This window comes from Nyctereutes procyonoides, unplaced genomic scaffold, assembly GCF_905146905.1.
Source record: "Nyctereutes procyonoides isolate TBG_1078 unplaced genomic scaffold, NYPRO_anot_genome, whole genome shotgun sequence".
Lineage (NCBI taxonomy): Eukaryota > Metazoa > Chordata > Mammalia > Carnivora > Canidae > Nyctereutes > Nyctereutes procyonoides.
This window is the reverse complement of record NW_026575145.1, coordinates 22,991,178-23,013,393: the sequence shown is the minus strand read 5'-3', so window position 1 is coordinate 23,013,393 and position 22,216 is coordinate 22,991,178. Positions and strand designations below refer to the sequence as shown.

The 22,216-nt window shown below is 56.7% G+C and overlaps 2 protein-coding genes across 8 annotated transcripts in view; both read right to left on the bottom strand.

Moving 5' to 3' along the window:
- Position 1: 1 nt before the first annotated feature.
- On the bottom strand, positions 2 to 13,071 carry CDH24 (cadherin 24). Of its 2 annotated transcripts, none has more exons than XM_055309300.1 (14): positions 12,885 to 13,071; positions 11,059 to 11,363; positions 10,572 to 10,866; positions 10,298 to 10,417; positions 10,057 to 10,224; positions 9,713 to 9,900; positions 9,066 to 9,319; positions 7,977 to 8,113; positions 5,614 to 5,735; positions 5,424 to 5,535; positions 4,919 to 5,167; positions 3,313 to 4,344; positions 1,391 to 3,201; positions 2 to 564 (listed from the first exon to the last, which is right to left on the bottom strand). In XM_055309300.1, exons 2-12 carry the CDS (start codon positions 11,257 to 11,259, stop codon positions 3,845 to 3,847), a joined length of 2,346 nt encoding a protein of 781 aa, XP_055165275.1. In that variant the 5' UTR covers positions 11,260 to 11,363; positions 12,885 to 13,071; the 3' UTR covers positions 2 to 564; positions 1,391 to 3,201; positions 3,313 to 3,844. The 2 variants fall into 2 exon arrangements, with proteins under 2 accessions (XP_055165275.1, XP_055165276.1); XM_055309301.1 differs by having other exon boundaries at positions 2 to 321.
- An 862-nt stretch (positions 13,072 to 13,933) lies between these two features.
- Positions 13,934 to 22,216, bottom strand: part of ACIN1 (apoptotic chromatin condensation inducer 1) — a 35,734-nt gene continuing 27,451 nt past the window's right edge. For 3 of the 6 annotated variants that reach the window (XM_055309062.1, XM_055309066.1, XM_055309067.1), the window contains 10 exons: positions 19,793 to 19,835; positions 18,795 to 18,928; positions 18,545 to 18,697; positions 17,884 to 18,025; positions 17,213 to 17,358; positions 16,701 to 16,808; positions 16,455 to 16,562; positions 15,885 to 16,209; positions 15,673 to 15,773; positions 13,934 to 14,868 (listed from right to left, as the gene is read on the bottom strand). In XM_055309062.1, the coding sequence (XP_055165037.1) occupies positions 14,542 to 14,868; positions 15,673 to 15,773; positions 15,885 to 16,209; positions 16,455 to 16,562; positions 16,701 to 16,808; positions 17,213 to 17,358; positions 17,884 to 18,025; positions 18,545 to 18,697; positions 18,795 to 18,928; positions 19,793 to 19,835 (1,587 nt within the window). In that variant the 3' untranslated portion in view covers positions 13,934 to 14,541. The remainder of the gene's footprint in view (positions 14,869 to 15,672; positions 15,774 to 15,884; positions 16,210 to 16,454; positions 16,563 to 16,700; positions 16,809 to 17,212; positions 17,359 to 17,883; positions 18,026 to 18,544; positions 18,698 to 18,794; positions 18,929 to 19,792; positions 19,836 to 22,216) is intronic. The other 3 variants (XM_055309065.1, XM_055309064.1, XM_055309063.1) reach the window with 3 other exon arrangements.

Below are 22,216 nucleotides of genomic sequence, written 5' to 3'. Positions count from 1 at the left end.
GGTGGCAAGGGGCTTCTCCGGGCTGCTCTTCCCTCGGCCTCCCCCCTGCCCTCAGGGGACTCTAATGACTACAACCCCAGCTCCTTCAGAATGCCCTTCTCACGAGAACTCTGAGGTAAAAATGATCCTTGCTTTACCCAGGAGGAAACAGGTCCAAAGGCTTATGTGACTTGCCTGGGGTCGCACAGTAAGTGGCAGAGATGAGGCTTAGAGCTCGGCCTTCCTCTCCAGAGCTGCGCTCCTTTAGCACAGCCTGGCCTTCTCCATCCTCTTTCTCGCCTGCCTTCTCTGCCCAGGGCTCTGCAGGCACCTGGGAGTGAGCTGGGGGAGAAAACAGCCAGGCCAAACCCTGCTGAGTGACTGGGGTGAGGAGCCCGAGGGCCCCAGGGCCGCAGGCTGCCGGCCCCCACTACCACCAGGGCCTGGAGCCAAGGCCACAGCCTGAGGGAGCTCAGTTCAGGTCTTCAGGCTTGTCACTGTGGCTGCCAGACTTCTTTTCCTCTTTCCTCTTCTTCCTTTCTTCCCTTTTGCCGCCTTTCCAGCCTTTCCTTCCTGCCCCTCCCTCTGGGGAATGAAGAAAAGAGGGAGGTGGGCAGCCCGGGTGGCTCAGCGGTTTACTGCCGCCTTCAGCCCAGGGCCTGATCCTGGAGACTCAGGATGGAGTCCCACGTCCAGCTCCGTGCGCATGGAGCCTGCTGCTCCCTCTGCCTGTGTCTCTGCCTCTCTCTCTCTGTGTCTCTCATGAATAAATAAATAAAATCTTTAAAAAAAAGAAAAGAGAAGAGGGAGGTGGCCGTGCCAGACAGAACTATTGGGCTGGCGCATCCTCTCCCGCCCTTCCTGCCCATCTCCAGCTCCCATGGAAGCCCTGACTGGGCAATGCCTGTGCCCAGTTCCAGGAGGGACGCCTTCCCTGCCCTGCCCTTCTCCAGGCAAAGCCCAAGGGGGGCGGGGGGGCGGGAAGCACAGTCAACCAAGACATAGAACTGGCTGGGAGGAAGGTTGCTGAACCTTCTTTCTCTCAATCGGCTCCTGTCAAACTTCCAGGCCCAAGATTACCAGTCCCCTTCCTCCCTCCCCGCTGCACACCCCTCCTCTCAGCCTCCAGCCCACCTCTGAGCCCCAAGCTCTAACACTGCACTTCCTGCTAGGAATTCCTCCAGCTGGAGCTGGCCAGACAGAGGACACCCTCAGGCTCTGGCCTTCGGGCACGATTAGGAGGAGGGAAGAAAGGCCAGGGAGTCTCAGGAAAGAAAGCACTGGAGGCAGAGGGAGGAGGAGTGGCTGACAGGTGCTTCATACAGGAGGGCTGGCATTCGGGGCAGGGTCCAGGAATCTGGTCGGGGTTCAAGTACGGGATTGACTCAGGCATAAGAGGGTGCATACATACAAGCACAGAGTTGTATGAGGGTCTGTGTCCTGGTGGCAGTGAGTGACCCCGTAGCTCTGTGTGCACCCAGATGTGGTAGGTGTCCAGGGAGGAGACAGGAAACAGACTGGGAGAGAAAGAGTAACACCTGGATAAGGAGAGCAGCCAGGCTCTGATCCGAGAGAAAGCTGGGCCTTGTCACTTATTTTGGAGAAATGGTCCAAAGCAGAGACGAACTGGGGGCAGAGCTCATCCTGTTCATTCCCCATGGCTGCATCTTCCCATTCCTATCCTAAAGCACTAGGAAAGAGGAAAAGTGGTATGTGCCTGGGGTTGCCACCTGAGCCCTGTCAAAGGCTCTGGAACTGCCTGCAGCTAACTCCCCAGGGATGCTCTGTGCCCTGCACCTCCCCATAACCAGGGTGGGGTGGGGTGGGGTGGACTGAACCCACAGCGAGGGCAGAATAGGAAGGGAGCTCCTCCTTCTCCTGTCTGCGTGCCCCTCCTCTCCCTCTCCTTTCCTTCCAAGGTCCTGCCCCCCTCCACTCCCTTTGATACTATCCTTCAAGATGATGAAGTATTTGAGACCAGAGATAAGCCCAGGGCTCTTGCTGATGGGCCCTGTTGTCCCTCCAAGTTTAATGGAGTCAGAGTCGGGGCAGACCTCAGGAAAGCTGGTAGGGAGGTGGGGAGAGAAGGTGAGGGCAGCATCCCATGCCCCTGCATGCCTCGCCACCTGGGAGCAACCCATGGGTGAGTCTCTCCCTTTTCTCCACTTATTCCCAAAGGCTTGATGCAGATGTTGGGGTGAGGCCAAAGGGGCAGAGAGTTTGCCCATCCTGCCCTGAACTGGAAAACCCTGTCCTTCTGACACCATGCCTGGGGTGTTGCCTTCTAATCGGCTCCTTCACCAGGGACAGCTGGTCTGCTCTTGCACAGGCCTTTGGCCAGTCAGGGGTCCAGTTCCACTCTAAACAGTAAATGCCAATCCAGCCCTAGGGCAGGGGTCCTGTTCTCCTGCTATCTGGTTGCCCTAACCAAACAGGCATGGAAAGTGTGAGAGAAGGCCTCTTCCCACTGGAGTAGCTTCCCCGGAGTGGCAGCACCCTACACTGGAAGGGGGAGGGTCATGAGGACCTGTCCTGACCTACCTCCTTGTATCACTGGGAGCCCTGCCTGGAATTAGGACCTCCCTTCTCTGCTCAGGGAGTGTACACTGAGAAATGATGGCCCTCTGCTCAGCTCCCACCCCAGCTGACTTTGATTGGGTCCCTTGCCCCCTGGATAGCTAGCTTCCCCAGTCCCCTATTGATTTTGAGATCAATAAGGGATAGGAGAGTTGGCAGTGGGGGTACCAACAACTCCCTGAATGGAGAGGGACATGAATGGACTGCCCCTCTAAGAAGAAGGGAGCCAGAGGGGTTGGGTTGGGCCTCTCCTCCCGCCCTTCAGCACAGTGAAGCTCCAGTGAAGCTCTGTACAGAAACCTGCATGCAGAATTGGAAATAGGGCTCCAGCTTTAGAAAATAAAGTGTTTGTTTATTATGAAATTAGAGATGGAGGCCCCTCCCCTTCCTCCCTTTTTTTCCCCTTCCCCAGCTGCCTCTCCCTTTCCTTTCCCACCCCTCCCCCTGGGGTCTGGGAAGCACACAAGACAATGCCCAGAGCTGGGATGCCCAGGGCAGGCCAACAGCAGGGCAGAGCTCCAGGGAGGCGGCCATGTGGGGGGCTGGAGCTCTGGCCCTGGGAGGTGGGCTGGCATCCTCTCTCTGCTGGAGGCCAGTGGAGCCAGGATGAGGCCATGAGTGATGGATGGAACCATGCGGGCAGGTCTGGAAAGACAGGAGAGCCGGGGGGTGGGAGGTTGTGAGTGGAGGAGGGCTTTAGGCCATCCCTGTGCCTGCACCCTCTTCTTTCCCCTCTCATCATCTAGAGGCACTGACCTGGGGCCGAACATCCCCCCGCAGGAGGGTGGGCAGCAGTGGCTGGAAGTTTCTCTTGCTTTTGGGATGGACAACAGAAAAAAACTGAAAAAGCCAGTCATAGGGACCCGGAGAGAATGCAGGCAGATGTGGGCAGAAGACAGACACAGAGCATGTGTGTGGGCAAGGGAGACAGAGAGAAGGTGTGTGAGAGATTTAGAATCCGGCAGACGAACACAGAGTCACGGAGAGAGTGGAATCACAGTGAAAGAACAGAGAGATTCAGAGTCGAGCCACACAATCCAGACCTAGACAGGAGAGTGCTACAGAGAGAGACAGATCCTGGAGGGAGACAAACAGACCACTCAGGAGGAGGGAGGTAAGAAGGAGGTTGCCCTGGGGAAGCTGGGAGGAGGGACACAGGCCAGAGGAGGCCTGGGGGGCTCTCCCGCGGGCTGCTGCCGCCTGCCTGGGCCCTGGGGTGGACCGGGGGCTCACTCAGAGGGCCTGTGCGGGCTGCCCCACCACGCGGCAGGCAGGGCCGGGGCGGCTCTCAGGGGGCCGGGGGCTCCTTGGCCCCGTACAGCTCGGCCAGGGTGCGGAAGAGCGGCCCCCAGTCATCCAGCGGCTCAGCAGGGCCCAGGGCGCCCCCGGCCTCGCTGCAGGAGCCCAGGGAGCTGAGGGAGCCGCAGGAGGAGCCGCGCCCCTCGTAGCCATACACCTGCACCGAGTCGTAGGGTGGCACGCTGGGGTCGTCGTCCGCCTCACGGAGCCTCAGTGCCAGGAGCTGGGCCACATCGGCGGGCCCCGGGGGCCTGGGCTGGCGGGGTGCCCGGGCCCGGGGCAGGACGTCGCGGCGTGCTGGCGGCCCGGGGTTCGGCGGGGCCGCCCCATCGGGGTTCTGCAGGGCGCTGATGTCGAAGGCCTCCGTGTCCTCCTCGCCACCGCCCTCGTCATCATAGGTGATGATGTTCTCGCGGACGTCCTCCTCCTCCAGCACCATCAGCGCCTCCTGCTTCTGCCTCCGCAGGGCCGCAAAGAGCACTACCAGGGCTGGGGGGGGGGGTGGGGCGGAGGGTGCACACAGGCCTCTGAGCCCACGGGGCCGGGGGCAGGGCGGCCTGCTTCCTTCCCTTCCATCCTGCTCTCAGGTAGAGCAGGTTGAGAGACAGAGGACACAGGGAGGCCTAAGGGTGGCGAGACCCGGCTTTGACATCTAGCAAACCCTCATCTGAGTCCTGACTGCACCCTGGACTCCCCGTGTGACTGTGGGCCGTGGCTTCGCTCCTCTGAACCTCTCTGCCCCTTAGAGAGCTTGTGTGGAAAACACGGAAAGAGTCTCCCTCAGGGCTCTTGAAAGGATGAAATGAAATAGCACAAGCGGGGTGCTGGGCATCACACAAGGTCCCGAGTCAGGCTTCAATAAACACTTTTTATGGCTTGTTGCTGTCATTGCCGATTGGTAATGTCAGGGAAGTGAGGCTAGAATTTTTCTCTTGGACACACGAGGCAGTGGGAAAATCCTTTAAACCCTAGGGTGGATTTCCCCATTTCCGGGGGCCTGGCTCCTCTCTACATCCCCTACAGGCTTGGACCCCAATCTATGTCCTAAGGTGGCCTGACTCACCAAGCAGGGTGCCCACGCAGGTGACGATGGCAAGCAGGGCCCCAGTGCTGAGCCCTGTGGGTGAGAGCTGAGCCTCGGGCCGGCAGGAGGCCACAGAGCCATCAGGTCGGCAGCGGCACACGCTGATAGTCACTGTGGCAGTGCTGCTCAGGGCCGGCTGCCCCCAGTCCCACAGTTCTATGGGAATCAGATAGGGTGCCTGGCGGGGTGGAGCAGGGCGAGAGGGCAGCAGCAGGCTGGCAGAGCCATCTGTGGGAGAGGGAATGTATGTGGGAGAGGGCCCCCTTCTGAGACACCTTCCCAGGAGGGTGGGTGTAGCCTAGGGAGACAGCTTCCAATGGGGAAGGTGTGCAAAGAGTAAATGTGTGCAAATCCACTTCTGCCTTCTGTTAGGTGGAGGGAGCCCAGATGTATGGGAAGGGGTTAGGCAGGTTGGGCCAGAGCGTGGTAGGGGAGGAGAAGAGCAGGGAGGTGGGCACGGGCACAGTTGTAGGAGGCTACCCACCTTGGTTGTCGCGGACAGTGAAGTTGGCATCGGGGCCCAGAGGACCCTGAAGGGAGACTCGGCTACTGTTGCCCACTTCATCTCTGTCCAGGGCCCGGATGATCTGAATCAGCTGGGAGGAAGAAGAGAGGCCTTGTATGGAGTGGGCAGCTGGAGGTCTTAAGCCAAGCCTTCTGCCTCAGCAGCTCACCTGGCCAGGGGCTGCAGAATCACATACGAAGGTGTCATAGGGCTCAGCCAGCTGGGGAGCGTTGTCATTCTCATCCAGGATCTGGATGGCCACTTGCACACGGGAGACCTGTGTGGAGCTGTCTGAAGCCAGAACATGAACACATGCACCCCCCCTCACACAGAGTTTACACACAACACACATGGTGCATGTGCAGGGGTGCCACATGTGCACACAGCATGCACATGCAACACATGGTATATGCATGCAATATGCAAGCAACAGTGTTGTGCAATGAATGGAACACCACCAAGAGCATGCAACATTCACATAAGAGCTGAGATGTATGCAGTGTGGAACATACATTCAACAGGCATGAAGCACCCATAAGATACATATATAGTAACCCACATGCAGGGCACATGCCTCGTAAAATGAAAGGTAGACAGAAGGTGCCATACAGGAGGCACACGGACAGTAGGCCTGAAATAAACACATTCATACCATAGATTCGATGTATACTCAGCATTTAAAACAAATACAACATATATGAAGTGGGTGTTCGAGATACCCAGTGCATTCAGTGTCACTCCAGAGTCAAGACAACACATTTTCATACACAGCACTAGTGGGACAGACAGACACAGACAGACACACACACACACATGCTCCATCAGAGGTCTGGGAGGCTCTGGTATAGCAATGAGTAGGACTAAGAGTTGGCCTTGGGAGCCAGGCCAGCCTGGGTGCCACCGCCATAAACAGGCCCCCTTTTTCCCACGACCCTTCATTAGGTGGCTCCCCATCATTACCCTGACTTGCTCCTCACTGCCAATGCCACCCAAGAAAGAATGGAAAACAGGTATCCCTGCCCACCCTACTGCTCACCTCTCCTGGCTGAACCTCCCAGGTTTGTTAGTCTTCTCCCAGGTGGGGAGAGAGCTGGCTGGCCCTGGGGGAGGGGCTGGGGACCCAGCCTGGGCAAAGGCGGCTGGGTGGGCCCCCCAGCAGGGGCTTTGGGGCTCCCTTCCTTTCTGCAGGAAGGGCCCAGGGCCCGCTAGTTGATATCAGGTTTGCTGGAGTGCAGGATTGGTGGGACGGTGAGAAGGCAAGGAGGGAAACACGCACACACACAAGCACGCATGCATGTAGATGGTTGGCTATGTATACCCAGGCAACTACAAACAAACACGCTATATACACACACAGGGACATTCACACCACAGACATGCATGCAACGCCATGTCACGCACAGCCACATGGACATAAACAGAAACCCATCCACTTAAAATTCTACACGTGAGAGGCAAGGTGGTGGAGGAGATAAGGGCTGTGACTCTGCAGCCTCTCAGGATCTGGTGGCTCTGCCCCTTAACGTTGGCGTGACCTTGGGAAGTTAGTTGACTTCACTTTGCCTGAGTTTCCTTATTTTCAAATGGGGACATAAGCATACCTTCCTCATAAAGTTGTGGTGGTGATTACGTTACTTAGTCCACATTTGGCGCTCAGAACAGTACCCGGTACACAATAAGCAATAAATACTCTGTCCACGCACACTAACATACACAAAACAATATATACAACAGCTACGAGTACCTGTCATCACATACAGCTAATTACACGTAAGCACAAATACTCTACTCAGTTGAGACACACATATGTGTGTATGTGTATTTTCACACACATGGAATTTCACACTTGCATGTGCACATACATACATACGGCTCTTCAGTGACACACACAGACATCTATGCACACAATGACAGTCCTCATAGATGGGACACGGGCAGTAATGGTAGGAGACCTTGGGGCGTGAGCAGGACTGATAAGGGTAGGTTCACAGAGGGGATCAAGGTCTCCCTGCCTCCATGGGCCGTGGCCACCCAGAGGCAGCCAAACCAAGCTGCTGGTGACTGGTAGCTGACAGGGGAAGGAGCTGGCCCCTCTCTTCTACCTTGAGGGCTCTCTGCATGGCTTCCCTGGGAGGGGCTGCTGGAGCCCTCCCAGTCAGCCTCCAGAGGGCTCCTGGCTTCAGCCTGAAGCGGCCAGTGAGCAGGGCAGGGCAGGGTCTGCCAGGGTGCAGCCTGGGGTTTCCTAGGGGTTAGGAGCTACTTGAGGTTAGGTCTATTTCCAGATGGGGCAAGTCAGGTATGGGAGTGAATTTCAAGTCAAGGGAATGTGTAGGCAGATCCTTCGTGCCCAGGCCAGCCCGGCCTCAGAGACTGGGAGGCCTGCCTGGTGGTGATGATCCAGGCTGGGAACCCAGTGCTGTGCCCTGGTGAGGCGTGGTGGCAGTGACCGCCTCCCCCCTGCCGGCTCAGGGACAGCTCCTCTGCCAGGTGACTGTGGCCTCCTCCCTCTCCTGGGGGCCCAGGGCTCCTCACCGAGCTCTGTGGCCAACACTGTGAGGTTGTGCCAGACTCGAGCCTCGCGGTCCAGGGGCACCACCGTGCGGAGCGTGCCAGCTTCCGGCTCGATAGAGAAGCAGCGCTCTGGGTCCGAGTGGGGGAGGATGGAGTATCTGGGGAAGATGGAGCGGAGCTGGGGGCTGATCTGGGGGCAGGGCCAAAGCTTCCTGCTACTCCTCCCTCCCTTCTGTTCACCTTGCAGGGCCTCTTGGTTCTTCTGGGCAGAGAGCCTGAACTCTTTGGGTTTAGCCTGCCCCGCGTACCCAGGGCCATAATTCACATTAGGGTCCCCTTAAAAGACAAACCACTTGGAGGAGTCACCAACATTAAACGCCTGTCTTAAGACTTGGGGGGACTGGGTTTCATGGTGGGGGAGAGACAGAAAGAGGTGGAAGGGGGGATAAACAGCCTGTCTTTTTGACTTCTGGGCTCTGTTCTGGGGACCCAGGGACCCCAGTCTTGCTCTGCCTCAGGCCAGCTGTGTGACCTGGGGTGAGTGGTTTAACCCCTGTTTACTTAACTACAAAATGGGAATGACACCAGCACCTGCTTCATTCCTGTGACAGGGAAGCCGAAAGGTGGGAAGAGTGGACTCTACTCAAGGCAGACAAATCTGGATTCTGGTCCCAGCTCTGCTGCTTACTGACCATGTGACCTTGGGCAAAGAACTTAACCTCTCAGGGATGGGCCTCTAAAACAACTGGGGATGAGCGTGCCTACCTCACAGGGCTGTTGTGAGAACTGAATGTGATCAAGTGGGTGAAATGTGCAGGGCCGAGGGAGTGACCAAGAGTGGTAGCCATCCAGGCACCCAGCAACAGCATCATCAGATGAACTTGCAATCTGCTTGCCCTGCCACTGGGAGGCACCACCGCCATCCTCCCAGAGGGATGGGTGGAACTGGGTGATGGGAGGAGGGTCCTTCAGGCCTTTCCCAGCCCCCAGCCCTGCAGGGAGGGAGACCTCTGCCAGGAGGTGAGTGGGATTTTCAGTGAAGGGGGCCCATCCTTGTTCCTTCCCTGAGGCCCGGCCCTTGGCCCTTCCCTGGCCCACACCCCAGCTCACCTGATTGGGCTGGCTGGGGAATCCAGATCGGCCGCTGAGACCTGGCCTACCAGCGTCCCAGGAGCTTTGTTCTCAGGCACTGCCAGGTGATAGGCAGCCTGGGTGAAGGCAGGTGGCTCTGGGGCGTCCTGCACAGCCACACGCACGGAGGCCACATCCTTGAAGGGCCCTCGCCGCAGGTAGGCTGGGTCGATGAGGGTGTTGGTGGCCTCCACACGGAAGGAATAGGAGCGACGGGTCTCGAAGTCTAGGGGCTAGGGGGCAGGGAGTGGGAGGGATTGAGGCACGTGGAAAGCCTGGAAGGTGAGAGGTCCCCTCCCCATGCATCCAGTGCTCAGCCCACCTGAGAGGAGAGGTGGGCACTGAGGGCCAGTGGCCGTGGTGGTCAGGGGGAAGCAGATTACTTAGTCTGTGACACTAGGTCTGTCCCCAGCTCCATCAGAGCCTGGCTACATTTGAAGTCCTGGACCAGTCTCTCCCCCTTGCTGGGCCCCAGTCCCTCATCTGAAAGAGGACGAGATGACCATGATCTCTAATCTCCAACGCAGTGGTCCTGAGTCTGTTCTAGACCGGTCAGGAGTGTGCCTCGTGGGGCAGGAGGCAGGTACGAGCACGCGTGTGCAAGTGTCAGGGGGCAGGGGGCTAACCTTGCGGACAGCGAGGAGCCCATCTCGACCCTGGGAGTCTGTGCTGATGCTGAAGGCTTCAGACCCCTCTCCGTCCAGGATGCTATATGCCATGAGGGCATTGTCCCCCAGGTCTGGGTCCTGGGCCCGCAGCCGGCCCACCAGGGTGCCTGGCCCCGCTGTCTCCACCACAGAGAACTGGTAGAGGCCTTGACGGGCCGCGGGGGGAGGGGAATGACAGGAGACATTGTTAGGTCCCCAGCACTTCCATATCCTGGGGTCTGGCTGGGGGGAGGGCTTCTCCCAAGGCTGCAGGGGGTGGGGGTGGTCAAAGGATGGCTCCCCAAGCATCCCTAGCCCCTTACTCTGAGGGAACTTGGGAGGGTTGTCGTTGACGTCGCTGAGTGTGACTGTCACTGTAGTGCTGCCCGACAGCCCCCCCATGTGGCCGCCCATGTCCTTGGCCTGAATCACCACCAAGAACTCCTCCTGGGTCTCCCGGTCCATGTTGGGGACAGCAGTGCGCACCACTCCTGGGGAGACACAACGGATCAGGGGCCACCTGCCCGCATGGCTGCCCCACCTGGCTCCGAGCTCTCTCCTTACCCGTCTGGGGGTCCACAGAGAAGAAGGGCAGTCCATCCAGCACGGTGTACACCAGCTTGGCGCTGTTCCCGTAGCTGGGGTCATCGGCATCGTGAGCAGTCACCTGGATCACTGATGTCCCTGTGGAGGATCCCGGCACCCCACTCATCAGGGGCAGGGGCAGGTGGGAAAGAACAGCACATGAGGGGGACCCAGACACGAGAGCAATGCGGGGAGGAGAGGTGAGGGTGCTCTGGGAGACGGGGCCTGGGACGGTCAGAGTTGGGGTACTCACCGACATTGGACATCTCGGGCACCGTGGCGTGGTAGGGCCCGAGGGGAAAGATAGGTGGATTGTCATTAATGTCTTGCACCTTGATGATGAACTCTGACGGGGGCTCCAGAGGCCGGTTTGAGGCTCGGTCCACGGCTTGGGCAAGCAGAACGTACTGTGCCTTCTCCTCCCGGTCCAGGCTCTTGGTGACATGGATATTGCCTGTGGCCTCATCAATCACAAATACAGTGCCTGCCCCCTCCCCGGTCAGCAGGTACTTGGTGCGGCCCTCGCCCCTGTCCACATCCGAGTGCAGCTGTAGGGGTCAGGGAAAAATGGCAGCAGGTTCCAGGCACAGGGACAGGAAGGGTGAAGAGTCTAAGTCTAGGACTGGGTGGAGCGTTGGGACTCCTGAGGGACCCAAGGTCATTGAAGAAGTGGTGAAGTTGCAGGGCAGGGCCTAAGGGCCTAGAGAGACAGGGTAGACTCGGGAAGGGCTGGTCCTTACCTTACCAATGAGGACGGGCTCTGGACCGGCATATTCCTCAATGACAAAGAACTGGTTCCACACCCAGCTCCTCCGGTTCCGCAGCAGCACTGGTCCTGGGCCCCCGCGGGACCCTGCCCAGGCCTGGGCTGGGGCGGCCAAGCGCCCCATGCAGCCCCAGCCACCCAGCCAGGCCAGCAGGAGCCTCACCAGGCCCCACATGTTTGGGCTCCAGCCAGGGCTCTGTTCACTGTGTCTGGGTACTGAGGCATGAGCCGGCCGGGGTGGAAGGGTGGAGGTGCTGGGGCTATCCCATGGATCCACACCTGTAGGGCAGGTAGCTGTTCAGGGTCGAGGAAGCCCTTGACTCTCCCCACCCCCAACCCAAATTAGATGCTGAAGATCAGCCCTCCCTCCAGGGAACCAGACACCCCACTGCCTGGAGCCCAGACGAAAAAGAGCACACAGTCTGATCCCCCCCTCCACCCAGGCTCTGCCTATATTCACCTCTAGCCCTACAAGCTGATAAATCTCTAGCCAGTCAACTCTGAGCAGAGAAGCTGGGGAAGAAAACAGGAAGGTGGGATGCCGAGAGCGTATGGAACCCCAGATCCGGCCCCTGTTCTCCCAGGCTGGGTAAGCAGCCAGCTGGGGGGCTGGAGGAGTTGGGGACTCCCAGGAAAAGGGCTGAAGATCCAGGGGCTGGGACTTGCGGAGGTGTGGTCTCAGGGTGTCTGGGGTCAGGCTGAGCTATGATAAGGAGTGCAGCTTAAGACAGGGTGGAGAGCCAGCGAAAGTCCCTCCTCCACAGGGAAGCCCACCTCTCCGGGTGCTGCCCCCAGCCCACACTGCCAGCTGACGTCCTTGAAGGGGGATTGGGTTCAGGAGGCAGAGTGGGGTGAGGGGGCAGGAGCCTAAAGAAGAGGGGGTAGAGTGGGGAGGTGGGGTGGCAGGGCCAGGAGGCTGGGAGGGGAGAGCAGACTCCAGGCTCCCTGTTACTGACGTGAGACCCAGGCTCAGGCACTGTCCAGCACAGACTGAGACAGAATGGCAGCACGAGACACAAGGAAAGGGACCCCAGGAGGCAGCCCGGGGTCTGACAGGCAGAGTCACAGGTAACAGGCTTGGGGGTGCGGGGGTGGGAGGGCTTCCTGCCTGTGATGGGCTGGCGGGGGCAGCGCTGAGCTCCGGGGGTCGGAGCAGGCCTCGGGAACTTCAATGTGGGAGAGGAGGCAAGCCAGGAGGGGCTGCGGGAAGGCGGCTGGGGAGAGGACCCTTCCCACCGCGGTGTCCACCCTCTCCCCCGGGGGGGACCCCTCCCGCAGCTGTGGCTGCCGCCCCTCCTTCCCTGGAGCAGACACACACCTGCCAGTCCTTGCCCTCCGGGGGGAGAAGAGGGGAAGCCCGAGGGAAGCCGGGGACCAGAGCGGGAGGCGGGACGAGGAAGAGGAGGAGGAGAAGGAAAGGGCTGGAGGAGCGGGGAACAGGATAGCAGAAAGGGGAGAGGCGGCGAGAGGGGAGGGACGGGGGAAGGAAGGGAGAGCGGGAAAAGGCAGAGAAGACGGGAAAGGAAAGGCAGGGGAAGGAGACGGCAAAGGGGAAGAGGCGGTGGAGAAAGACAGGGCAACGGGGAGACGGAAGGGGCAGAGGAGAGGCAAACTGGCGGGGAGGAAAATGGGGAAAGGAGGGAGGGAGAGAGGTGCGAGGGAAGAAGGGAAAGCGAGCGCGGGAGAAGGGAGCCGGCAGTGGGCTCCCCGCCGCGGAGCGCACCGCTCGAGGACACCCGCAGGCTGCGGGCCCCCTGCTGCCCCTCCGCGGGTCCCCGACCCCGGGGCCGGCGCCCTTACCTGGCAGTGCTGTGGAGCCCAGGCCGGCGGGGAGCTTCCCCCCGCCCCCGCCGCCGGGTCCCGGGGGCGCAGCCCCGAGCGGATCCGAGCGGGCGCCGCGGCTCCGCTGCAGGTCTGAGCGGCCCCGGCGAGAACAAGGGAGCGAGACGGAGGGGGCGGGGGAAGGAGGCTCCGCCTGCGGAGGAGCGAGGCGGCTCCGCGGCGCGCGGGAGAGAGCCCAGCCTCCGACCCTCCCCGGCCAGCCCGGCCCGCGCGGCGGGGGCGGGGGCGGGGGCGGGGGCGGGGGCGGGCGGGGGCGGGCGCGGGGGCGGGGGCGGCGCTGCCGGGCCGCCCGGCGCATACAGATGCGGCGCCCCTCCCGGCCGGGCCCGCAGCGGCCGGCGGGGCACTCGGGCGGGAGGACGTCCAGGCCCCGGCGCCAGGCGTCTCCCAAGGGCTGGCTGCGGGGAGGGTGCAGCCGGGAGCGCCGAGCGGCCCCGCACGCCCCCCGCAGGGGGCGACGGGCGAGCGCGCGGTGAGGCGGGGACTTGGGAGCCGGCTGCGGAGAGGCCCGGCTCCCGCTCCGCTCCGCTCCGCTCCGCTCCGGCGCCGCCTCCGGGGCTGCTGCGAAGCCGGCCGCAAGGCGGCGGCACTTGGGGAGTCCGTGCGGGGCAGCACAGCCGGCCGACGGGGCGGCGAAGGCCGGCACAGGGTCCAAGGGAGTCCGCGGGCTGGGCCCACGGAGCGGGTCAGGGACCGAGGCACGACAGCGGCGGGAGGGGACGGCGGTGGGGAGTGGAGCCTTTGGGGAAGCGCTTTACCGGCGCCCACTGAGCGAGTGGCTGCCGCCCCCTGGTGGCGAGCAGGCGACCAACTGCCTCTACCGCCGGGCTGGAAACTGGAAAGGGACCCCCCTCTGCCCAGCGGTCTTCCCTCGGCCTCTCGGCCCTCCGTGGAGAGGCGGGCGGGAAGCGCGGGCTGCAGGCCCGAGTGCACGCCACAGCCTTCCTCTTCAAGTCAGTTCGCCTCTCCCCCAGGCCCCGCCCAAGGATAGCCAGTCACACACACTATTTAAAACTAAGTCAGATTTTTATTATTTTCCATAGACCACATCATTTAATAATAAAAAAAATAAAAATAAAAATTGAAAAGGAAAAGGTGGATATAAAGTGGAACCTGTGGGTAGGAGGCAAGGGCTGCAGGACAGAAGAGACTGGGAACTGCAGGGGCCCTGGGACTCAGGAGGAGATGCTGATTCAGCTCATAGGTGACCCAGTCCTGGCCCCGGCTGTTCCCAGGAGGGGGCTGTGAGTACCCAAAGGAGGTGGTGAGCAGGATGGAGGAAAAATGAGAGGTTTGGGGCTCCTGGCTGCTCCTCACCTCTCTGGGCCAACCACCTTCCTCCCTAACCTAGCTCTTTCCTCTCAAACTTAACAATGGGAAATGAGAGGGAGGAGAGGGCTAACTCCCAAGAGATAGGTTATGGGGGTGGGGCTTTGGGGGGAAAGATGGCCACTGATCCATTTGGTATGTGGGGACAGGTGGCAGCCATACTTCAGCACTGGGTAAATGGTGTGAAAGACCCCTGGTTCTGGGGAGGTGGAGATTGTACCTATCCCTCTGTGGCCTTGAACCCCCCAGGGGCTGATGCCTGCAGCTCTCCCTCAAGTGTTCCCAGCTAGCGGCGCCCACCCCGGTCCCGCACAGGCGTGCTCCGACTCCGGCTCCTGCTGTGGCGTTTGGTTTCTCTGCGGTCTCTCTCCCGGCCTCGCTCCCGGTCCCTCTCCCTATCCCGATCTCGATCACCCCTGTCACGCTCCCTTTCCCTCTCTCTTTCCCTGTCCCTCTCTCGGCTGTGCTCTCGCCGCTTCTCCCGTTCCAGCTGTCGGGTCCGTTCCCGTTCTGCTTCCTTCTCCCGTTCCTTTTGCTCTTCCTCTTCTTGCTCTTTTCGCCGCTTCTCCCGCTCCTTGGCCCGTTCAGCCCGCTCTGCCTCCTTCTGAACAATCTGCAGCAGGCAGCAAGGGCAGAGAACAGGGATCTCAGCCCCACTCATGCCAGTCCTGCTTTGTCTCTGTGTACCCAGACCCTACTCAGGATCACTAGCTCAGGATCACTGCCAGCTTTGCAATTAAGCAGGAAGAGGGGGAAGTGTCAGCAATCACATTGGTCTTTGCTTCAGGGTCCCAACACAAATGTGTTCACCTTTTATACCCACAACAGGCAGTGGCACCATCCATGCCTGACCTCTGGTACTTCCCTAGCTACTTGGAGGTGAACAAACGACTTTTCTCTTTAGCTGGGTCCATCAACCTCCAATTCCCAAAAGCTCCATTACAAAGAAACGTAATTTTAAAAAGCAAAAAATCTCAGGGGCGCTTGGCTGGCTCAGCGGGAAAGAGCATGCAACTCTTGATTTTGGGATTGTGAGTTCAAGCCCCACATTTGGTGTAGAGATTACTTAATAAAAATTAAAAAAAAAAAAAGTAGAGAAATGAGAAACTGCTGAGTTTATAAAATGGACTTCTCAGCTAACTGAAATCAACTTCCAAGGATGGCTGACACAGCCAGCTGCCTAAATATACAACTCCAGTTCCTGTCTTGTGTCGTTTGCACTCTTGGGTCTGGCCTCTCTGTGGCATACTGTCACCTGGTTCTTAAGACTGCCCTTTGGTGATGCTAAGTTTCTTCCCTTACTGTCCCCCTAAGCCAATGCCTGGGCCTACTCACTCCAGTAGTCACATGACTTGCCCCCTACACTGCCATCAAGCCTGGGCCCTGCTCTGAGTGCAGCAAGAGGGTTAGCACTCACCTGGCTGTCAGTCAGTGGGAGCCAGTAGATACAGGGAGCTGCCTTGGTCTTACGGAAAAGGTCGTCCAGCAGTTTGGCCGGTGGTTCCTCCTGAGCTTTTTCTGAGGTGGAAGCAAAGGAGTCAGTCTTTACGCCCAAAGACCCTGTGTCCCATCCCATTTGGGTCCCTTTCCCACCTACTAGCAGGTATGTGTGTCCCCACAGCTAAGTACCTTTCTTCTCACTCTTCTTTTCTTTAGACTTCGCACGTTCCTTGCGGCGGCGGTCACGGGACCGTGATCGGGAACGGGGCCCTTCTCGAACTTTGTCCCGATCCCATTCACGCTCTGATCGAGTTCGCTCCCGCCGCTCCATTTCCCGTTCCCGCTCTGCCCACTGTTCCCGCACCGCCCGCTCCTGCTCCCGCTGCTCTGCCCGGGGGTGCTGTGGTGGCTGGGCTGGGGGTGGGGGCGGGGGGTGCAGGGGCCGTGGTACCCCCTGCTCCTCTGTCTTAGTTTCAGAGGGACGGTCCACCAAGAGGCCCCGGTGATAATCCAGCTGTGGGTAGAGGAGGGACAAGGACAGTCAGGATGGACAGGAGAACACTCCCACTGAAGGAGCCCAGGTATGTACCAGGGCATACAGATTTTGGAGTCCCATGGTTCAACTAAAGGAACCAAGGGGTAGGGAGAAGAGGGAGAAGGAATCTCAGTGACTGCAGGTTTGGCCAGGATCTCAGCTGGATTCTAGCAGATAATGGCCTCCCCTGCCCCTCCCCTCCTTCCTTTCCCTAGGTTTCTCACCTCATCTTGTTCAGCATAGTCAGCACAAAGGAATTTGGGATTGGACTGGGGCCATTTGACCCCATGTAGAGCTGTGCGGGTGGCAACTGCCTCCTCTACTGTTGAGTACTGGTGGAGGAAGGGAGAAGGCAGAGGGTCACAACAGGCCTCAATCCCTCCCACTTGCCACAAGGCCCTCAAACCTGCCCACATTGTTACAAAAGGAAATATATGCCACAACCCAGAGAATCAACTTCCTCCCCTCACCGTTACAAAGCAGTGAGATTTGATCTTGTCAATCCAGAAGGCTTCTTCCACCAGAGTTCCTGTCCGGCCCAACAATTCCTTCAGTTGGCCTAAAGTGAAGGGACGCACCTGCCAAGGAAAATGGAGTTTCAGAGTCTTGAAAAAGGCAAGAACAATACCCCTGTAACTAGTCTTCAGATTTCCCCAAGTATATGGTACAGGAGTACAGCCTCAAAGTCTGGGTGCACAGGGGCCAGGAACTCTCACATGGGAATGAGAGAAGAGTGAAGAATAGTAACACTAACTGACACTATGCACCAGGCCCTCTGCAAATCCTCTAGATGACCCTGCACAATGATACTCTGTCCCCATTTTTCAGATGAGGAGACTGGTTGTGAGAGATTAAGCCAGTCACTCAGTAAGTAAATAACTTAATTGGCAGATCTAGGAGTTGAAGTTAAGTAACAGGAATCCAAAGCTCAAACTCTCAAACACTAAACAAGGCTGTGCTGTGGGAAACGACTTTGGCTCACCAAATTGGAGATGTGGACGATGTTACTGATCTTGCCCCGGGGCGGGGAGGGCACCTGAGCAGTTCGGACTGGGTCATCAATTGTAATGGAAACTCCAGACTTTTGCTGGCTAATGGAACGTCGAGTTAAGGTATCTCCTAAAGTCACTATCGAAAAGAGAAGACAAGAAACAGTTTTCAGCAGGGAGCAATACTGGCTCTCTTCCCCCTGCCATGCCTTTCTCTTATTCCCTAGCATGCAGTCACTCTTCCATCTACTCTTCCATTTAACTGTGTTCAGCAGCTATAGCGTGCAAGGTACCGTCTAGGCAAAGCTCCTCATTACGGAGCCTCACAGATTTTAACCTAGCTTTCAAGAAGCTTAATAACTAGGAGAGGGAGGTAAAACATACACAAGATACTATAATAAAAAGGAGGAAACATGAAACCCTTTAAAAAGAGGTCCAAGGATGCCCGGGTGGCTCAGCGGTTGAGCGTCTGCCTTTGGCCCAGGACCTGATCGTGGAGACCTGGGATCGAGTTCCACATTGGGCCCCCTGCATGGAGCCTGCTTCTCCCTCTGCCTGTGTCTCTGCCTCTCTGTCTTTCATGAATAAATAAAATTAAAAGAGAGAGAGAGAGAGATCCAAATAAAGTGCTATGGGAATACAGGGAGCCACATGCTTCACCTACCTTTCTTTACTTCATGCTCCACAGGTGGGGGCAGAGCCACCTCTACGGACACCTGAGGAGGTATTGGGGGTTCTGCTTCAGGCTCTTTCTCTTCTTCCTCTTCTTCCCTCTGCCCATTCTCCTGGCCCTCTGCAGGTACTACCTGTAAGGTATCATATAATGGGCAGAATTCTTAAAACACCAAACTGGCACATGATTTTCTGCCTCTGGTTTCCTAAGAGAGGGTGGTACAGTCAACCTAGAATGTTCCTTCCGCTCCGGGAAAGATTTCATTCTCCTCCACTGGATCTTGGGATTAATGCCTCAACTCTGCCATGAGGAGAATGAAGGCAAGAGTGGGCAAATCTTTTCTGTATAGGGCAAGATGAGAAATATTTTTAGGCCTTGTGAGTCATACAGTCTCTGTTGCAACTATCTAACACTGACGTTAGAGCACATAAGAAGCCAGAGAGAAGAGTAAAGGAGCTGGTATAGCTGTGCTCTCATAAAATTTTCTTTATTAAAGACAACAGGTTGGATTTTTTGGTAGTCTGTTGACCCCTAAAAGGGCAATTAGCCCAACCCTCTGCACAGATGGCAGTTTCCTTCCAGGACTCTACCTTAGTTGCCTGCTCTTGAGTCTACTGCCCACTCCCTTTACACTGGGGTGCAAGAGTCTCACCTGGGTGACGGTCCGGCATATCTTCAGCCCCTTGTCATGTGCTCCATCATCACCATTACGCTCTGTCTCATCCTCAGAGATTCGGGAGTCGTCAGCATGAAGATCCACAATAGCCTCCTGCCCCGCCAGGGGTTTGATGTCGGGGATGAGGCTCTGGGACACAGATACCCCCCACCCCGTTACACTGGGCCCGTGTCTATTCCCACCTCAATGTGTCTCATCCTCCCCTCCCTGGCTCCTCCCACCTCACCTTGAGTGATTCGGTGGTGATACTGATGGAGGGTTTCTTCTGTGTGGTGGCTGTGCTGGCTCCCCAACGCCGCTTCCGGCCAGGCTGGCCCCCCTCTGTGTCACTGTTTCCAGCTGGCACCCCCTTGGTAGCTGCTGTCCCCAAGAAATAGGACCGAACAGTTAGATGGTCTTAGGTCCTCTGCTGGTTCACACCATAACACCTACAGATAGCCTTCAACTGGAATTTCAGTAAAAGGTTAACTTAAGGATATTGTATTTGGGGACTGGGGAAACCATGCTTCAGAGAGACCAATAAAAGAACTGGAGCCACTTCCTGACCAATAAAAGCTAATCAATGAAGGCAATGAGAAATGGGTAGGTAACTAGGGTGGTGAGTAGTTTAAACTTTTAGTGGTAGAAATAACTAAAGTGCCAGGGAAGATGGACTGAGGAGGACACAGGAATGCAGAAAAACAAGACTATGTGACACCGGTATCTAAGTAAAATTAATTTAAGATCGTGACATGATCTGATCATGTTTTAGGCTCATTTCCACACTACGACTTCATATTAAGTTATAGAGATCTGTTATGCTTCTATTTAGAGCTCTTCATTGGGAAAATGTTACTGTTTGAGGTGTGAACATTCTCATTTCCTTAGACACTCCTTCAGAATAAAGGATGTACTGATAAACATTATAGAGGAGTCCCTCAAACTCACTGCTGGTTCTGAGGGTTCAGATGTTTGAAAGAGGAAACACATGTAGGGCTACATAGGAAATGGTGAGATATCTCACAGTGTCATTAGTTAAGAAAGAAATGTGACCTGGGAAAAATGACAGGGATTGCCTGTCACTGAATTTCAAAATGGAACCCTACATATGCCAAGATTTGCTGGGTGGAGAGAATGGGGTTGGAAAGGGTGACCCAAGAACGCCCCTGAGAGAACAGGAATCTATTTCTCTATGAACTTTTATGGTACTCTTGACCTTTATTAGGTATTTGGGGCTAGACTTACAGACAACGGAGATCTTCCTCTTGAATGATTTGGGCATCGAGCTCTGTATAGAGAAGAAAAGGGGGGGGGGAAGAGAAAGAGACACACCCCACAGAGAGGGGGGAAGGAGGTTAGATGGGGCAGTCTTAGCACAGGCTCCAAAGACAGAGAGAGAGAGAGAGAGAAAGAGAGAGAGAGACACAGAGACAGACAGAGACCAAAACAGAAGCGGCAAACGGCAAAAACGAAGCAGAATCAATGCAAGTTAGAGAAAAAAATAAAATCAAACATCACAGCAGGGAAAAGTCATCTAGTCCATACCACACCTGTGTATTAGCTTAACCAGAAATAAGCTGGAAGGGGAATTCAGGAGCCTCCCAGCCCTTTAAAGGCATTGGTCATGCCCTCTTCCACTATCTATGGGCCAAGAGGATGCCAAGCCAACAAGATATGCCCAGAACTGGGTCATCTAGCCCTCCTAGGTCTCCTTGAGAACTCTCAGAAAACACGAGGAAACAAGGAAAACCAACTTTGGGATGATCACTGCAACAAAGTAAGCCTCCTCCTTTTCTCAATGTCCAGCCTGACATCCACTGACAGTGGCTGTGAGTCACTTGGACAGCAGAAAGTTAGGACTGTCCACACTCCTACATGGCAGCATTAGATCCAGCGGAGATGAGGCTCCTAAGCCAACTGCCAGCAGAAAAGAATTTAAAAGTGCCTTTGATAAAGGAAGGTCTTTTTTGAGGGGGCAGATTGCCTCCTGGGGAGCCTCCGACTTTCCAACCACTGTACAGAGCTCTAGCAAAGAGCCTTACTGTTTTCTCTCTGACCAGGGCTTAAGCCTTAGGGGCTCTGCCAAGGACCAGAAACTCCCAAACCTGCCTTTGAGCAAGTTTCTGCCCCACTCAATGGGAGAAAGACTATGGACAGAGCAAAAAGAGGAAGAGAGAGAAAAAGGGGATTAGTGATTTTTAGATTTCAATGCTTATTTCTGGAAAAACTAAGACCTACCACCCTTCTAAAGGGTAGGGCAGGACCCTCTAGATGGAATTCCCTTTTCCCATCCAGCCCCCAGCCCCGTTTGTGTCATCTAACCAAGTCTCCTTGGTCTCCGTTAAGGGCCAGCCTGACCCTTAGCCGGGCCACTCTCGATGGGTAAGTTAGTGAGGGAAAAAGGAAAAAAAAAAAAAAAAAAGAAAAAAAAAAAAAAGAAAAAAAAAGAAAAAGAAAGAAAAAAAAGGAAAAAGGTCTTAATTAAAACAGGAAAAACATGAACCAAATAAATAAATAAATCCAATAAAGAAATCAGAAAAATAAAGAGAAAATAATAAAAATAAAGATTAAATAAAAGGAAGAAGAAAATAAAGAAGAAAATAACTAGGAATATGACAAATGTTCCAGGTACCATCTCACACCTGGGATCTTCAGTTCAGCCAATCGCACCTCACTGTGTACTGTATCTAGTCAACCGCCGGTCCAATCAGAATGAGCCCTCCCTGCTAGGCGCTGTGCAATTGGTGGGGGGTTGGGTTGGCAAAAAAGGTGGGCGCACGGCGTGGTGGTCAGCACGGCACTGCCAGAGTCCTCCCAGGGGCGCAGGGGGGGCGGGAGGAAAACGTGTGGGGGGACGCTGCCCAGTTTCCATGATGTCAAGACAGTTCACTGGCGGTGGCCAGGCTCAGCGAGGGGTACGGGGGGAAAAGGGGCAGAGACATCAGTCCCAGCCCTGTAGGGGCATCATCTTGCAGTCCCTGATGAGATGGCCTGTGAGTAGCAGGAATGGTCCTGGCCTTTTATTGTGAGAGGCAGGCAGGACCCTATGTCCACCAGTGGTAAGATCCAGCAATACCACCACCCAATACTTGGAATCCAGGTGATGACTCCAGAGTCCCTTTCTCCTCTGCCTGTAAATGGGGAGGGGCTCCTCTCACCGAGTGGGATCATGGAGCCTCTGATGAAGGCAGCCTGGGGGTAGTAGGTGGAGAGCCCCAGGACCTGGCACACATTCAGCAGCAAGGTCAGAATACTTTTCTTCTGAGAGTTGTGTGTGGCATCTCCTCAGGGACTCCAGCTGAGACAGTGGTTCCAGTCAGGTGGATGGATGACCCCTGCCTCCAGGGATGGAGGAGAAGTTGAGCAACCAACATGCTGCCCTTCACCATGGACAACAGGGACCAAAGGAAAGTCCATCTGATGAGCAAGTGGTGAAACATGGCTGGGCTGCCATCAGCATTAAATCCCTGGGCTCAAACCCTAGACTTCTCTGCAGGGTTCCTAGTCGTCACAGATTAAGCCGAGAGCCTCCACTTGGTATTTTACAGCATGGCACTGTGATCACAAGCATTGACTCTTTAGGAGGTCTTGGTGCCCTAGATGGGGATCCCAACAGTCTGTAGCAAACAAGGCAACCCACAGTCCTCAAAAGGGTAAGGGCATGTGGGC

Excerpts from the sequence above, each read along its gene's own strand:
- CDH24 (XM_055309300.1), bottom strand. The coding sequence starts at position 11,259 with ATGTGGGGCCTGGTGAGGCTCCTGCTGGCCTGGCTGGGTGGCTGGGGC. Across the intron at positions 9,901-10,056 it reads CCCTCCCAAGTTCCCTCAGA|GCCTCTACCAGTTCTCTGTG; the intron begins GTAAGGGGCTAG and ends CGGCCCGTCAAG. Across the intron at positions 4,345-4,918 it reads CTGCGTGGGCACCCTGCTTG|CCCTGGTAGTGCTCTTTGCG; the intron begins GTGAGTCAGGCC and ends CCCCCCCCCCAG.